The 13070-nt window shown below is 42.6% G+C and overlaps 1 protein-coding gene across 2 annotated transcripts in view; it reads left to right on the top strand.

Moving 5' to 3' along the window:
- Window positions 1-5673: 5673 nt before the first annotated feature.
- The window catches only part of Ttc21b (tetratricopeptide repeat domain 21B), a 68837-nt gene continuing 61440 nt past the window's right edge, over window positions 5674-13070 (top strand). For both annotated transcript variants that reach the window (XM_021192399.2, XM_021192398.2), the window contains exons 1-4: window positions 5674-5784; window positions 10193-10322; window positions 10424-10534; window positions 11262-11428. In XM_021192399.2, coding sequence (XP_021048058.1) covers window positions 5764-5784; window positions 10193-10322; window positions 10424-10534; window positions 11262-11428 — 429 coding nt within the window. In that variant the 5' untranslated portion in view covers window positions 5674-5763. The remainder of the gene's footprint in view (window positions 5785-10192; window positions 10323-10423; window positions 10535-11261; window positions 11429-13070) is intronic.

The following is a 13070-nucleotide window of genomic DNA, read 5'->3' as shown; positions in this document are numbered from 1 at the left end:
TAAAATTGTTCCTCTGATCCTTCTTTGTTGCAACTGTATTCAGTTGCTCTGCCTTAGGGAAAGTAGCTACTGGGAAAGGCTGACCAACAGCCTTAAATAGGTGAATTGCTAGAACACAACATGGTAAGGATAAGGGTAGTCAATATACAAGAGATGGATAACAGGACTTGGGAGAGATGATTCAAGTACTCAAGACATAAATATTTCACCAAATAGAATAACATGAAGAACATCGTTAATTTACAAACATCAGAGATTGTCTTATATGTCATATGCTATGGTAAGTAAAAAAAAAACCCTCACTGGACATTAGCTGTATAAAATTTAGTACGAATGCAGACAGGTATGCCTTAGATTACTGTGTGACTCCCCTCTCTCCACACCAGAACCTACATATTCCCATGGCTTTATCCTTGGACCACACTTTAAATATACACATCAGTATCAGGATAATATCTAATATCTGAGCATGGAGACTACCAAGTCTCCAGGTCTCTATATAACATCTGTCCCCTTTCAGTGTCTTTCAGTGCTCCCATTTCTAAAACACGCCAGGCATTAGTTTAAAAATAAAATCCCACACCCCATCTCAAATCAGAATCCCTAAGGAAAGGCTATGTATCGCACATGCGCACTGAGCCACCTTAGCAATTAGACTGAAGCAGGACATTATAGCAAGAGCTCCTTGGAATCCGTGATAAGACAAGTCAGAGAAACTCTAGTTTGGGGGCGTGTAGCCCCACAAGTATCAAGGCCTCGGGTCATTGACTGTAGTGTGTTGTCAACACAACCTACCGAAGGCGCTAGCACCACTAAACAGCGCCTCGGAACCACAGAGTAACTCAGTACACACTGACACATGTTCTCAGCCTTTATAGCAAGATCAGAGTAAATGCTGCACTGCTTTCTCTTTTGTAGGTCCAACTTGAATTTACTGAAGGAAGCATGCTGTAACATCAGGAACATGATGAACTGTTACAGGGCTTTGGGAAACCTGGGAAAGGATCTGTTTTTCTCTGAGAGCAAGGGGTAGGCACAAGTGGAGGCCTGGAGCAGATGCAGGACATCTGGACTGTTCTGAGGAGCCCGTGAACACGTAAGATAAAAACTGCTAGTACCAAAGGAAAAGTCACCACCTCAGACAGTCGCTGTTACTATATTTTACAGACACAGGGTCTTTTTCTTTTGTTACAGAAAAGTATTGTATGATAAACATAAAAACTAAATACCAATTGGAAATGGGGCCAGTGTTCACAGGCCACTGTGCCAGGTCTGTAAGCTTTATTAAAAATTTATATTATTTTCCCGATTAAGCTGCAAAAAAATAATGCTCATAAATAATTTATGGAGGAAAAGGAAATCACCCACAAACAGTGTAGACAAACACAAAATTGTATTATCCTATTCTTGAAAAATCATCAAAACAAGACATCTTATGTGCGTACATATGAAAGCCTGTTACTAGAAACACAATAACATTTTTATGCTTTGGTGCATCAACATTTCAGCGACTATATCGTGAACACTTTTTTCACATGACACACATATCAGGTTTGTTCTTCTTAAGTGATGAAAAATATTATATTACATAATACAACAACCACTTATTGATGCATATTGAAGGTGGGGTTTTTTTTTTTCCAGTTTTTTTATAGCTGGTAAGAGTGCAACCAATACTTTTATTCCTGTATTTTAGAGATCCACAAGCACTTTTATTCAATAAACTCACAAAATTTGATTTGGTAGATTAAAGAGTATTCATATCTGTCTTCGTATTTTAGACGTGGGTAGGTCTCCTGGAAGCAAAGACGTCACACTGCTCCACAATTTTTTGTTGCCAAATATCTCTTTTAGGACAAACAGCTTTGCAAGTACAACATCTATGAAAGTAGATCTATTGGCATGGTACACAGTGTGCTCTGTACTACACTCTTTAAACAACTGAATAAGGTGGGCAGAGTGGAACATCAGTATACCATCATCCTCCTCTGACCTACACACATGTGCGCGCACACACATACACACAGAGAGAGAGAGAGAGAGAGAGAGAGAGAGAGAGAGAGAGAGAGGCTTTTTAATAAAAAAAAAAAGAAAGAAAATATACACAGGTTCAGGCAACATCCTGGTTGGTAAAGTGTTCTCTGTCCTGCAGGAGGACCTGAGTTGAAATCCCCAGCAGTCAGTAAAATGCCAGGTGCAGTGGCATACATCTGAAACCCCAGTGTTAAGATGACATGGATATCCCTGGAGCTTGGTAGCAAATCAGTAAAATCTCCAAGTTCAATAAGAGACTCTATCTCAAAGAATAATGTGGAGACTGACTGAGGAAGACACCTAATATTGATGTCTGCATGCTACATATGCATTCAATCATTCATATACATTTAGAACCATACACACAGTACAAACACACAGAACACACACGGAAAAGAGAGAGAGAGAGAGAGAGAGAGAGAGAGAGAGAGAGAGAGAGAGAGAACAAAGGTTTTTTTGAGGGGGAGAGTACTAAATTTTTAAACTGTTTCTAGGTCTTAAAAAATCAATAAAGATGGCATTTTTGGACACTTAACTGAGAGGCTGTATATTCCCAGAAAATTTGTGTCCCCATGTTCAATTCATTCCTAAAATTCAACAAACTCTTGAGTCCCCTGGCAAACACAGTCTCTGAATATTATCTAGAATTTATTTGCTAATGAATGATTTATTCTATAGCATCTTCCATATTCAGGGACAAATCTTTAAAAATTTTCCCATACCTATAGTCTAGGGACCTAGCTGTGGAATGACTCTAATTTAGTTTTAGAAGTACATACATTTCTGGGATCCCACAAGATGGTTCAGTAGGTAAGGGGCTTCCCGTGCAAATGGTGACCTGCATTTGATTCCTGTTACTTGCATAAAGAGAGAAGGTTGGAACACACTCCACATAGTTGTCCTCTGATCTCTTTCTGTGCACCGAGGCATATGCACAAATACACAATAATAAAATATTGCTGTTCCCCATCCTTGTGTATGTATTCTCAACTGTATAGAAATTGTGACATTATGTATTCCCTTACTATTGATATGCAAAGACTTTTATACACACACCACCTCAGGCAAGGTAAAGGACAACCATATTGATGTGTGTCCCAGCAAAATAATCTTAAGATGGAGAAACGTTGATCAATATATAGGGCTAATATTATACTTAAACAAAAATGCTGGTTCTCCAGGTGCGATCCTCAGACTGGAAGAATCAGCAGTACTCGGAAATGTGTTATAAACACATGCTTTGCCTATGTGGTTATGCCCACTAACTCAGAGTCCTATACTGATGGGACCTCATCAAACCCCTCCCACATTGTGTACCCTAAGTGATTGTCACACGAGCCCAGGCTTGACAGACATTGAAGATAAAGCCTTCTTTGTCTTTCCCATAGGACAACCATGTCCTCCAGGGACCAAAACCATATACACAATTTTAAGTAAATATATATGTACCTTATATTTTAAATGATGTACAAATCAGTAGACAATAGTCACTATGTTTGTGAATGAGCATAAATTTCTGTGTTAAAATTGATGTATATACAAGAAATTATATACAAGAAGTGTATATAAGAAGAAAATTTCTTTTTCTTCTTTTAAAAGTTTCATTTATTTTATTTATACAAGTACACTGTAGCTGTCTTCAGACACACAACAGAAAAAGGCATCAGATCCCATTACAGATGGTTGTGAGCCACCATGTGGTTGATGGGAATTGAACTCAGGACCTTGGAAGAACAGTCAGTGCTCTTAACTGCTGAGCCATCTCCAGGCCCCAAATTTTCTTTTTCTTCTTAATTTAATTAAATTTATGACTGATCACTAGCCCCATTTATCTAACAAGAACATTTTGTTCTTTTAAAGATGGGTGTTTCCAGCCAGGTGGTGGTGGCGCATGCCTTTAATCCCAGCACTTGGGACTCAGAGGCAGGCAGATTTCTGAGTTCGAGGCCAGCCTGGTCTACAAAGTGAGTTCCAGGACAGCCAGGGCTACACAGAGAAACCCTGTCTCAAAAACAAAACAAAACAAAAACAAACAAACAAAAAAGGATGGGTGTTTCCAGTTGTCTATCTTGAACTCATGGGCTCAAGTGCCCATTCTGCCTCAGTGTCCCCTGTAACTGGGACTAAAGATGTGTACCATAGGTCCTGGCCCTCAACACTAATTCTCACTCACTGTCATAAGGCCCTTTCTGTCCCAAGACTTTACTGAAACTCAAAAGGCTTATATGATGCTCAAAAATGTGGAAATTGATGATTATCACTGAGGTACAGTGTGATATTTCAGTGCACACATACAAAGAGCAGGGGTCACATTGGGGTAATTAGCATCCCCATTGCTTTATCATGACCTTCAGTACCTCTCTTCTTGATAAGATAGAACTCTAGAACTGTCGATATCATTCTGCTTGTTTTTGTTTTTTGTTTTTTAATTGAAATGGATTCTTCTCTCATCTCAACCACAGTTTCCCCTCCCTCCACTCTTCCTAGCTTTTCACCACACCCCCTACTCCATTCCCCTAAATCCATTCTCCCTCCCTCTCCTCTTCAGGAACAAGTAGGCTTCCAAGAGATGACAGCCAAACAGAACAAAACAAAATACAGCAAGACAAGGTTAAAGATCTCATATGAAGGATGGAGAAAGCAACCCAATTGTAGGAAGAGTCCTAGGAGCAGGCAGGAGGCCCACTAAAACGTCAGTGTAACAGCCACAGCTGCTTGCAGTCCTTTAAGGAATACAAGCAGAAATAAGTTAGTATGTCTAGATGTCCCTGTCAGTCGGCTTGCTGGATCTCATGATAAGTACACTGGTGAACATCTTCGAGAGAAGGCTGCCAGGAAGCAAACAGAAAAGGGGCAAGTCCATGGTCCCAATATTCTCTTCAAGGGCACATGAGAATCTTCTAAAGTCCTTTCATTTGGTTCCACCACTTCCAACAGCACCACGGGCTGGGGAACTAAGCATTCAGCACTTGTGTCTTTGAGGGACAGTTTAGATCTAAACTATAGCAAACACTTAAGAAGTAGAAATCTAAAAGAGGTAACCACATATTTTAAATCCTACTTTGGGGTGGAAATCTGGCGGACCAGTTTAATAAGCACTCGAATAGCAAAATTACAGCAGCGCCTGAAAAAGATTGAGAACAAGCCCAAGCCAGGCTGTGATTTTTTGCGGAACTCTGATTTTTCTGCGCCACCTTGTGGCCCCGACACGATTACTACACGTGTCAGGTAAATCATTTTCCCTGGTCAAGCACTCCACTAAGCCGCATTGCGCAAATCGGCTTCCACAAAAATGCTGAGAAAATGGAGGCTGCCTTTGTTTGCAGGGATGAAAAGCGGCATGGCTCTTCCTCCTATTTCCTGCTTCATCATCTTTATTCTTTAATCTCATATCTCTCGCTCCACCCCACCCCTCCTCCTCGCTCCGTTTCCAGGCTGGACCTCCCTCCTGTGACCCCACAACTCGGCGGCACTCAGGGCTCAGCGGATTCCAGCCTCAGTCGCCCTCGCGGTCCTCCCTCGGGGTTCCCTCCTCGCCTGCTCCGGGGGCCCCCTCCCTCCTCGCCCTACAACTAGGCTCCGCCCCCTCGCGCCGGCAGCCAATGGAGATCGGGCCACGCCCCTCGTGCCGCCCGCCTCGTCCCTTAGGGTTTGAGGGTCCGGGAAGTGGGTCTGAACCCCTAACCCTGCGGCGGGCAGCAGTGGGTACCCTCCGGGTAGCCGGCGGCCATGGACTCCCAGGGGCTGAAGGTGAGCAGGCGGCGCGGGGCATGGGCGGGGCGAGTGGACACTGCGAGGTACAGGGTGGCTCGGGCAGCCGATGGTGAGAGCCTGCGGCCTTGGCGGAGATGCTGCGCCCCCCGGGATGATCCCGAGGCCGGGGCTCAACCCCTGCCTTGCCGTTAACGGACAGCCCCCAGCCTCCTGCTTGTGTCGGCTTCCTGGGGAGGCCTGCTTAGTCTCCAGGTGTGATTTTTAAGGACTTAGCCATCTAATGTCCTCTACCCTGCACTCTCACCTGTAAAGGAGCAGAACAAGCTATGCAAGCGGTTAACGAAAGGCTTTTAAAAAGAGGAGTATTATGGTTTATGCAAATAGTCTTCCCATAGATGCACTAAGCAAATATTTCAGAAATGGTGAAAAACAAGGGCAAGGTTTGGAAGTGCAGGAACTTTCCTTTTGAGATCATCCCCCCCCCCCTCCCCTCTATCCACTTTGGGACCTGTTCAGTATTGGTGGAGCGCTTTTTCCTGGGTCACTCCAGGAAGTTGGAGCTAGCCGAACAGACTCCTGGACATGAGATTTACTCATTCAAAAATCCAACACTGGAAAAAGTTCTCAGTACACAAGCGTTGGCTGACTGCCTTCTGTGTGTTTTGCACTATTTTCTAAGTCCTTGCGACACTGCAGGAAAGGTGCCTAGTCTTGCCACTTGCACTTGATTTATGAGGGCTGACTCCACAAGCTGTTAAACACATGAATGTCATGAGAACTGCTGATTATATTCAGAGGAAAGTGGGTGCTGACAGGGAAGGCTGAAAGGTTTTTTTTTTTAAAAAAAAAAAAATGAATTTCTACATTACTTTTTCAAGTTTTTCCTCCAACTCTTTTTTACATTTTTTTTTATCCCTCATTTTGCCCAAATGAGTTCTGCACTAAAGCCACTTTAGTGATAAAACCAGTATTAAACTTCTCATCACTTAGCACAGGAGCAAGTCATGTCCTTAAACTGAGGCTGCTGACCCTGGCTTCTTGCCTTTCCAGCTTGATCAGTCCCATATTCTATCTAGAGCAAGGTTCTTGAACAAGAAGTGGCAAGCACCCTCTACAAATTGCCAGATGGTGCCTACTTTAGTATCTCTGTCCATCTGCAGTGCCGTTGGGAAACAGCTGTGGATGTACCTAAATGAAGGAACATCCTCATATGCCAGTACATCTTCATGAGCTCTAATGTTTGTCTCTGAAATGTTTTCCCTGGCCCTTCCTCTCCAACCATTTTTAGCTCACTGCCCATACAAAACCAGGTGGGAAGGAAGCCAGACACATCTTGGACCTACCTTTCCTTTGGACCTATCACTCTGGTTTCCTACCCTATTGTAGAATAAGGGCTGGCCTTTAGCCCTGCCCATCACCACACCCAGCCCAGGTACCACACTCTTATCTCCATATTGCTCTTCCTCTGCCTTTTACACGCCTGGGCCTTTCTCAGAAATATTCAAAGAGAAATACAGTGTTCTATGTGGAGGAGATGGAGTAATGTGTTTATAATTGAAGAATCGGCTCTAGCATCCTCTGCAGAAGTGGGTTCCCTGGTCACCCACAGTTACCAAGTTGAGTACAGTATTCTGTATTCCCAAAAGCAAAGTACTGCTCACCCTACATTCATTATAGCATTGTGTCCCAGCTGTGTTCAGATTACAGTTCACCTGAAAGTTCAAGATTTTTCTATGGCAGTAACCACTCTTAGTAACGTTTCCCAGCATCTTATTTATAGATTCATACTATAGTATAGTACAGTATAGAACAGGATAGATTATACTCTCTTCTCAGTATCTTACCCAGTACCTAGTACTTGAAAGTAGACAGTGCAAAAATGTTTGCTAGACCGTTGAGCATAGGGATACAAGACTACTCCTAGCACTCTGGCAAAAGAGGCAAGAGGAGAAAGGTTTGAGCCAGCCTGAGCTACATTATGAGCTCCCACCTTAGAAATCAAAAGGAAATTTGTTGGACTAAATGGTCTAGCTTGAACCACAAGCATACCAATAGGTATGGAAAGCAATATGAAATCCAGGGAAAGGGATGCACTTTAAGACTACTTTGATTGGCAGAGCTGGGTAAATGAGAAGGGGGTTGGAGGGAATCATGGTTGGTTTGATGGTTTAGGCAGCAGGGGGCAGAGTACAGACGCTGAGCTGAGAAGAGAGGTATTGGCCAGGCAGCAGAGTTGTGGCATAACTTACTCCTGGGCTTTTAGACAAGGACCTTCACAGCATTATCAAGTCCTCCTCACAGCCACTTCTAGGTCTTCTTTACTAACTGTAGCTTCTCTGTGAACAGCGGTGTCACACAGATGAAGACCTGAGGCCGTATCTTTGCACCTTTAAGTCCATGTCTGCCTCTCAGAGCTGTAGTCTGTGAATCATTTTTCACGAAGCACAGAAGACAAGGAGGATAGTATTGTGGCATAGAGATAGATAGATAGATAGATAGATAGATAGATAGATAGATAGATAGATAGATAGATAGATAGATAACGTTAGTTCATTTTGATCATGGAGATGAGGAAGTTGGGGAAAAACAAACTGTGATTTGCTGAGGTGGGTTGCGGTTGTCTGGGATATGGAATATGGATCACTCTCTCCAGAAATGAAGTGGAGAAAGAGTGTGAAGCAGAAGCCACAAGAGGGAGCAGAGCACATGTTCTAGAGAATGTTGCATGACTGGGATCTAGAAGAGGTGAGGGGTAGCCCTGCAGAATCCAGACTGTAAAAGAGCTGTCTGCATGCACCTATGCCCTTCTGGTTCTTACTCATGTGGTTCTGATGCAGTTAGAAGTTTATGAAGTAAGGGAACCCGGCAGTTAAAGTGATGTCGAGAATGTGGCTTCCCTCTTTGAGTAGGTCAGCAGCTAAACCTTAGACGCATTTTTCAAGAAAAGTAGATCCAAGTTATCACAGCTTGTGTCCTGCCTATGACAACTTGACACATCCAGGGTCATCTGAGAATAGAAAGTTCAGTTGAAAAAAATGCCTCCATTAGATTGCCTGTAGTCAAATATCCAAGGAATCTTCTTGATTGGTGTGGGAAGGCCCTTCTCACCGTAGGTGGTGCCGTCCTGTGCTAGTGATTTCTCTGATATTAAAAAAAAAAAAAAAAAATGAAAGCAGGGTGGAGCAAGGCAGTCAACCACACCCCTCTATGGCGCTCTGACTTTCTCTGCACTACAAACTGAGATGAAGTGAACCCTATCCTTCCTAAGTTGGTTTTGGTCATTGTGTTTTATTAGGGCAAGAAATCAAGGAATCATTCTGGAGATAGGAACTGAAGCAGTCTTAGTTATTTTTCTATTGCTGGGGAGAGACGCCATGACCAAGACAACTTCTAGAAGAGTTTATTGGAGGCTTGCTTGCATTTTCAGAGGGTTAGAGTTCAAGTCCATCATGGTCATGAGCATGACAGTAGCTAAGAGCTTACATCCCAATCCCTAGGGAAGGAGGGAGGGACAGAGATAGTGAGAAACTGAAAGACAGAGACAGAGAAACAGAGACAAAGACAGAGGCAAGGTGCCTCCAGAGACACACCTCCTCTAACAAGGAGGAAACCTAATCCCTCCAAAACAGTTTCACTGACTAGAGATCAAGTGTTCAAATATGTGACCCTAAGGTAGTTATTCTCATTCAACACACCACAGTGGAGGGACACTACTGACCTGTTACTGGCTTACTGATTTGCTTTTCATGACTAACTCAGATACAGATAGATAGATAGATAGATAGATAGATAGATAGATAGATAGATAGATAGATAGATAGATAGATACACACACACACACACACATACACATATGTACATATGTGTATATTTTTCATGACTTTCTGCTCAGGAGTGCCATGAATGGTCTGGAGCCTTCCACGTCAATCATTAGTAAAGAAAATGCCCCACAGCCTTGCCTTCAGGCTGATCTGATGTAAGGATTTTGTCAACTGAGGTTCCCTCTTCCCAGATGACTCTAGTCTGTGTCAAGTTGACAAAACCAAACCAAATACAAAGAGCAAACACCAAGAGCAACTGACTAGCCCTAGCCTCTTCATTTTCTTGGTCCATAATTTTTGTTTGTTTGTTTTCTTTTTCCTTTTTTCTAAAATCTTCAAAATGTTGTAGCCAGAGGAGGTAAAATGTAAACATAGTCTGACTCCAATATTGTTGAAAAAACTAATTAAATGGAAGAGGGGAGGAAATTACACTGAGAAAGAAAAGCACTGACTTGTCAGTAACTCCATGGTCCTTCAGTCCCATCCTTACTATTGAATGTCCATTGTTAATGGCATTTTGAAGAGCAGAGAAGAAAATGTATTAAGTTCTGGATTGTCCAAAATTGATGTCTACTTCTGAATATTAACCTGCTTGTTAACCACTAGCCATTATTTCCTTGTAGACACTGATTAACTACTATTGTCAAGAGAGGTATTATCATCATGTGCTCCTTGTTGCCAGTGAAGGGATGAAGAAGTATAGCAGCGACCCAGTCTTCAGATTTTACCATGCCTATGGCACACTAATGGAGGGTATGTACTCACCAGCAGCAGATGTCTTCCACAGCCTTGGAATCCTTGCTTTGAACTAAGAATACTTTTTTTTTTATTCCAACCCCAATCTTGATTTCCAGGTAAAGCTCAAGAAGCCCTTCGGGAGTTTGAGGCCATTAAAAATAAACAAGACGTGTCGCTGTGTTCGCTGATGGCACTGATGTATGTCCATAAAATGAGCCCCAATCCAGGTACAGTATTTAAGTATAGTGTCGAGATAGATTTTCCATATTCTGCTCATTTTGACTTAACGATTTTTAGTTTTCTACCCATGGTACTGTTTATGTAATGTTTTATCTTCCTGGCCAGAGTGTAAATTCATCTGTTTCATGCTGCTTCATACGTCCTATGACAGACATTTCACTGGTGCATCCTCAGATTTTGAAAATGTAAGCAGTTTAAAAGGGCTAGTTTTTAAAACCAGCAAACTCACTAATTTTGTATTTCTAATTTGGACTTACGTGGTTAAAAGACATTAGTTTTGCTCATGCTTAAATGAAGCAGCAATACTGTCAGTATTTAGCTGGCATGTTCAGCCTGTGTTTTGTTTATAATAATGCTGCCCTTGAGAAATAACTAACTTCCATACCTGGTTAGTCATCTCACCTATCATAAATAGGATAGCCCTGTATATCTCTGTGTAGCCCTGGCTGTCCTAGAACTCACTTTGTAGACCAGGCTGGCCTTGAACTCAGAAATCCGCAGGGACTCGAGGGGCTTATACATACCATGGCATGTTCAACTTTTCTCTCCTCCACTGTTTGAAACAGTTTCATATGTTTCTGCCACAGTAGGAACTTCCAGGTTATCTGACCCACACGTTTCCAGTTGATTTTTGCTGGGATTAAAGGTGTACACCACCAATGCCCGACTTGGGATTTACTCTACTTTAGACCTAATACTGTTTTCCTCTCTCAGATAGAGAAGCTATCCTGGAATTAGATACCAAAATGAAAGAGCAACGCAAGGAGGCCGGACGCAAAGCCCTGTACCATGCGGGCCTGTTTTTATGGCACATTGGTCGCCATGACAAGGCGAGAGAATATATTGAGAGAATGTCAAAAATGCCACATGATAGCAACGAGGTGACCAGTTTTCTTATTTTAGAACGAATGTTAAAGGAAACTTGTGTTATTATATAGTAGTGTCTTTGTTTAACTTACAAATATCTTTACTATATATGGACTATCATAAATAACGTGGTCAGGCTAAGTTTTCTTGCTGCTGTACTAGTAGCTGTGGAGTAGATACTGTGTCCTGCTTTGTTCTTTCCTTTCTGTTCCCCTCCTTCCACCTCACTCCCTCCCTTCCCTCTTGTCACACTGCATCTGTATCATTCATACTTGAAGCATAAAGACAGTGCAGGCCGTATTTTCTTGGTGAACCAGCATGGAGCACACGCCTGTCTACATTCTGAGAAGAACTTGAAGGGCTGTGAGGAGATGTGATTCAAGTGCTCAGGGAGACATTTATTACTTTCCTATTCTGTTTGAGCCACTACTTTGAGAAAGACTGTATCTGCAAGGTTAAGTGATCGAGGAAAAATGTTTAGAAAGGAAATAGCATTTCATCTAAAACCAACAACAAACCTGCCAATCCCTGCCCCCACGGAGCATTCAGTTTCACCAGGAAACCTGGAAAGGAGGTGGAGTTAGCCCCAGGTTGGAAATGATAGGGAAAGATGACGAGACATGCTTTCTGCCTGCCTCGAGAGCCTACCTTCGATGAGACATGAGGTTAGTGATAGCAAACTGTAAGCGAAATGGGAAACCATGGAGAGATGGAGGGATACGATTGCCAGGTCTGAATGTCTATAGATGATTTGACAGACATTGAGAATCCTTGAAGGCTTTAAATAATGGAACTTACAGTATTACAGAACGGATCAAGATTATTTTAATAGTTTATAGGCTGAACTGATTTAGACACAAACTAGAGTTTGGAGAGAACAGTATGTTCCAGCAGAAGATCCTGAGAGAATAGAGGAGTACAAACCAAACTGTTAACAGCCCACCAGGATTGTCCCCTGAACCACATAGAACAATAATGAGGCATGAGCAGAAGGGGAGTCTCAGCGCCCTGACATCCGGGAGAAAGTGTTGAGCGAAGACACTGGCTATAGAGGGAGGTGACATGTTTGTCTTGAAATGTGCTGTGTTTCCAGTGATGGCAAAGCAGAAGAGTAGGTGAGCTTCGGGAAGAGGAAGGAAGGCTTCAGATTCTAAAGTTGAGAAGGTGTTGTCAATTACTCCACAGAAATATCCTCAGAGACCCATTCAGATTGTAAGGTGGTCTCCTGAGTTGAAGGGGAACTGGTTGAGTCTTGCTTATTTTTTCAGGTGAATATTCAGGAAGGCAAGAATAATCTTTATTAAATGCCTACAAGTTAATCTTAAAAATTATTGCTAGAACGCATCCCATTTCTTTTTCTTTTTTCTTTTTGTTTACCTGTCTCTCAGACCTCATTCCATTTTTATTTGGTAGTGCTGCTGATATCATGATGATCATTTGCTATCAGAGGGTTAGGAAGGGCAGCAGCAGTATAGTCACCGACCTTAGAGAGGACAGCAGCAGTATAGTCACCNACCTTAGAGAGGACAGCAGCAGTATAGTCACCGACCTTAGAGAGGACAGCAGCAGTATAGTCACCGCCCTTAGAGAGGACAGCAGCAGTATAGTCACCGCCCTTAGAGAGGACAGCAGCAGTATAGTCACCGACCTTAGGAC

This window comes from Mus pahari, chromosome 3 (assembly GCF_900095145.1).
Source record: "Mus pahari chromosome 3, PAHARI_EIJ_v1.1, whole genome shotgun sequence".
NCBI classification, from domain to species: Eukaryota; Metazoa; Chordata; class Mammalia; order Rodentia; family Muridae; genus Mus; species Mus pahari.
Note: the sequence above shows the minus strand (reverse complement) of the source record. Positions and strands in the feature narration are given on the sequence as shown.